The sequence below is a fragment of the Belonocnema kinseyi genome, chromosome 5 (assembly GCF_010883055.1).
Source record: "Belonocnema kinseyi isolate 2016_QV_RU_SX_M_011 chromosome 5, B_treatae_v1, whole genome shotgun sequence".
NCBI classification, from domain to species: Eukaryota; Metazoa; Arthropoda; class Insecta; order Hymenoptera; family Cynipidae; genus Belonocnema; species Belonocnema kinseyi.
Window position 1 is genome coordinate 80,251,924 of NC_046661.1, and position 3,900 is coordinate 80,255,823.

At 27.1% G+C, this 3,900-nt stretch overlaps 1 protein-coding gene across 1 annotated transcript in view; it reads right to left on the bottom strand.

Annotated features, from left to right (window-relative positions):
• Nucleotides 1–298: 298 nt before the first annotated feature.
• The window catches only part of LOC117173012, a 28,594-nt gene continuing 24,992 nt past the window's right edge, over nucleotides 299–3,900 (bottom strand). Inside the window, exons 2-4 of the mRNA XM_033361358.1 lie at nucleotides 3,209–3,292; nucleotides 981–1,335; nucleotides 299–903 (exon numbers count right to left, since the gene is read on the bottom strand). Of these exons, the coding sequence (XP_033217249.1) occupies nucleotides 852–903; nucleotides 981–1,335; nucleotides 3,209–3,263 (462 nt within the window). The 5' untranslated portion in view covers nucleotides 3,264–3,292 and the 3' untranslated portion in view covers nucleotides 299–851. The remainder of the gene's footprint in view (nucleotides 904–980; nucleotides 1,336–3,208; nucleotides 3,293–3,900) is intronic.

Below are 3,900 nucleotides of genomic sequence, written 5' to 3' on the forward strand. Positions count from 1 at the left end.
TTTTTTTAATTAATAACTTGATTTTGTTCAATTGTATGACAAATGAATGAATTAAATGCAATCGTGATGCAATAAAAATTTGGAAAAATGCATATTTTTGGCATCTGTCAGAATAAAATACTATTTTATGTACATAAAATCTGCCTTCAATTTTATTTTTGATAAAATGACTAGCAGTATATGACCATGATTGCATATAAATGATAAATTTGTCCATTTTTTTATTAATTTGAACAATTGTGAATAATATTTATTTCCTCATTAAAATTTTGAGTGGTACAATAATACAGTTAAATACAGCATTTATAGGGTTCTAGAATTTTCTAGCATTTTGAAAATTAAAATATTCGGTATTTTTCGGATGACTTGACATTTTGTAATTCCAGTGATTTTGTTGTAAAAAAAGTTATTTTATTCAGAAAAAAAATAAAGAGCAGGAAAAAGAAGAAGATAAAAAAAGTCTTCTGCTAAAACGAATTTTGCAGTCACCGAAGAAGTAAGTTTTCCAACATAAATGTTCCCTTGATCGGCACTCGCAATTTATGAAGCATCGTGAGAGATGGATTAAACCCGCTTCCAATCAAAAAGTACCTGAAACTCATGTAATAAAGTTAGAAAATCTGTCAGAAGAGCGGAGATCAAATTACCAGGTCTTCTTGCCACGAACAACTTAGCTTTTCGCCTGATGGACGTTTTGAGTCATTTATGCTATGACATATTTCCAGGCTCACAAATCGTTAAACAGTTAGCAGTGCGAAGGACTACTAACTAAAGATGTTACTTTTTCTAAACAGATTACTTAAATATTAAATACATGTGCACCAGATTCGACTATTATCCTGAAGAGATATTCAATGATGTTGCTTGATGCCAGTGGTGACGTTCGTGGATGCGGTGGCTGTGCTATGGAAATTGTTTTGAGTTTTGCAATATAGATTAAATTGGTTCCTTTTATAGTTACGAAAATGTTGTTTCTATACTCATGATTAGTTTGTTGAGTATTGAAATTGAAGATTTGGAAACATCTAGTTTCAAGCCATAGGTTTTGGTCTAAGTGTACATAAGCTATCTGCGGAGAAAGATGACGAGGAATGTCAGCTGTATCTGCATTGTGACGTAGACGCTTTGCCTGAGAAACAAAACGTCGATTCCCTGAAGCATTTATGAAAACGCTATAGTTCTTGAAAGGAGTTGAATCATTTCGAGGTATTGTCCAGTCTATGGGTATCGTATTAGCTGAAAACTCTTCCACTAGTTTTTTTACAAAATAGGAGCCAGTGTTCATTTGCATAATAACGTTGAATGGACCAAAATAGTCTGGATATCCATCTGCGCCTAATTTCGTTGGTAAAAATTGATATTAATTAATTTAGCGTACGCTGACACGTTACAAATGGAAAACGTCAATGTCAATTACTATTGTTTAAATTGCCAAAAAAAAATAAAAGATTAGAAATTTTAATTATGGCATCTGAATGAGGACTTCATACTCTTTTTCCTATATCCTTCTTTCTAACTTTTTTTAAAGAATTTCTTTTTCCCTCTGTTTTCGAAAAAGTTTCGCTTTGGCCATTTTTTGGTAGAAAGTTAATATTCTAAATTAAAAACTCAATTGTTTGACCAGAAGTAGAACTTCTTGTTTAATTATTCAATTTATTGTTTCAAAATGTAAGTTATTTATTTATTATTATTATTTTTCATTGTTGTTGTTGTTTAAAATTTTTATTAAATTAAAATTCACCAGTTTTAGGAGAAATTTCCTATTTTTTTAATATAAATGAACTATTTGGTAGAGAATTCAACAATTTTGTCAAAAAGTCATCCTTTGCATAAAACTTTATTTTTTTTATCGTGAAAAGTCAACTGAAATCTTTCGAAGCAGAAACTTCAACTGTTTAACAAATTTTTTTTATTGTTTGAAAATTCATCTGCATTAGTAGAAATTTCATTGAATCCATTTGATAAGAAATCATTTTTTTAAGATTTATATTTTTCATAAAAAATTCATCTCTATGCTTGAAACTTTAACTATTTTGTTGAAAATAAATATTTTAAATTAGTAATTGCACCACTTAAGCAAAAGTTAGGCTACATTCTTAAACATTTACTTATCTTTGCAGATTTATGCCCTTGGTTGAAAATGTAACTGCTTCGTCGAAAAGTCTTTTTTTAGTTTAAACTTAATTATCTAATTTATAATGAAACTTTTAGATTTTTTGAGATTGATCATTTCTCGTAAAAATTTTCTTTTTGTGGTGGAAAAATAATTTTCTTGATTTAAAATGTCATGTTTGTCAGGTAAAAATGCATCAGTCTCGTGGAAAATTAATTTTTTGTTGAAAAGTCATATTTTTGTTTGAAAATTCAATTTTTGTATAAAAAATTCGTCTCTTGGCTTGAAAGTTGAAAATTCACGTATAGCTTTTTTTTCTTCAATGAAAAATCTCTATTTGTTGATAATTGGGCTTTTTGGTTTAATCTTTTTCTCTATAAATTTAATCTTATTTGATTGAAATATAAGATATAATATTTTTTTAAAACTATTTTCTTGAAAACTTTTTTTAATTAAAAATTAAACAACTTGGGTAAAGGTTAATCTATATTGTTTAAAATTAATTTTTTCGATTGAAGGCTAATGTCTTCAGTTGGAAATTTAACTGTTTAGTGGAAAAGCATTTTTTTGGCTTAAAATTAATTTTTGGATTGAAAATGTAATTCGTTTTACATTTTCTTTAACTGCATTTTTTATTTGAAATTTCTTCTATTTTAGTAAAAAAAAACAATTTTCTTTGTTTTAAATTTTATTTCTGTTGGGTAAAATTAAACCAGTTTCGTGGAAAATTAAATTGTTGCAGAAATTATATTTTTTATTTAAAAATTCAATTTTTTAAAGAAAAATTCGTCGCTTGGATTGAAGGTATGAAGTATGACACTTTTTGGTTGGGAATTTATATTTTGAGGTTCAAAATTCATCTAGTATGTTAAAAATGTTGTTATTTTGTTAAAAACTCAAGTATTTTATTTAAAAAAAAAACAACTAATTTCAACATAAGACTAAAAAAGCTGTGTTGTATGCATTTCAGATTTTCGTTGCAATTTATATCGGACATGCAATAAGCTATAGTCGAGATCCAAAATTATGGACAATTTCCATCTGTAGTGTAATAAATGTATACAAAAATTAATTAAAATGTTACAATGTACTTACATTTTAAATGACGAAGTTCAAAAAATGTCAGCAGAATGGCAGAAATAATCTTCATTTTCTTTGAATAGTCGGAATGACAGAGAACTGAAAAATAATTTTTCAAAGAATTTTGCGAGAAGTTCCTCAATCAACAACTGCTATATACTATCTTATATATATTTTTTTACAATATGTCATAAATAACAGAATTTAAGTAGATTTAGTTGTTAAAACAGAAATTAACAATTCCCATTTCTTTATTTATTGAATAATAATATTTTACATCAAATGTCTGATCAAATCGAAAGATAACCAAGATTATATGCTTACTTGTGCTAAAACCTTAATCCTCCACAGGAGATTTATTACTCCAAATTCAAGCCAATGTTATTTTTACAAACTGGATTTGTCCAGTTAATAATGCTTTACAGGTGATGGAATTTTATTCAAAATTATACCAACATAAGGTTTTTTTTTATATAAAGATAATAATTATAAGTATACAGGGTGACTTTTTCAACTTCAAACTTTCAAATATTTCGACAAATAGGCACTCTATGAAAAACGCTATGAATCAAAATATAATCACTCTGAGGAGTACATACACTGATCTTAAGGTGGTTTTAGAGTGAAACGAAATCCATGCTAAAAAGCTGAAATTTTTATTATAACTTCTTTAACTATTTTTGAATACATCTGCGAAGTTTCAGATT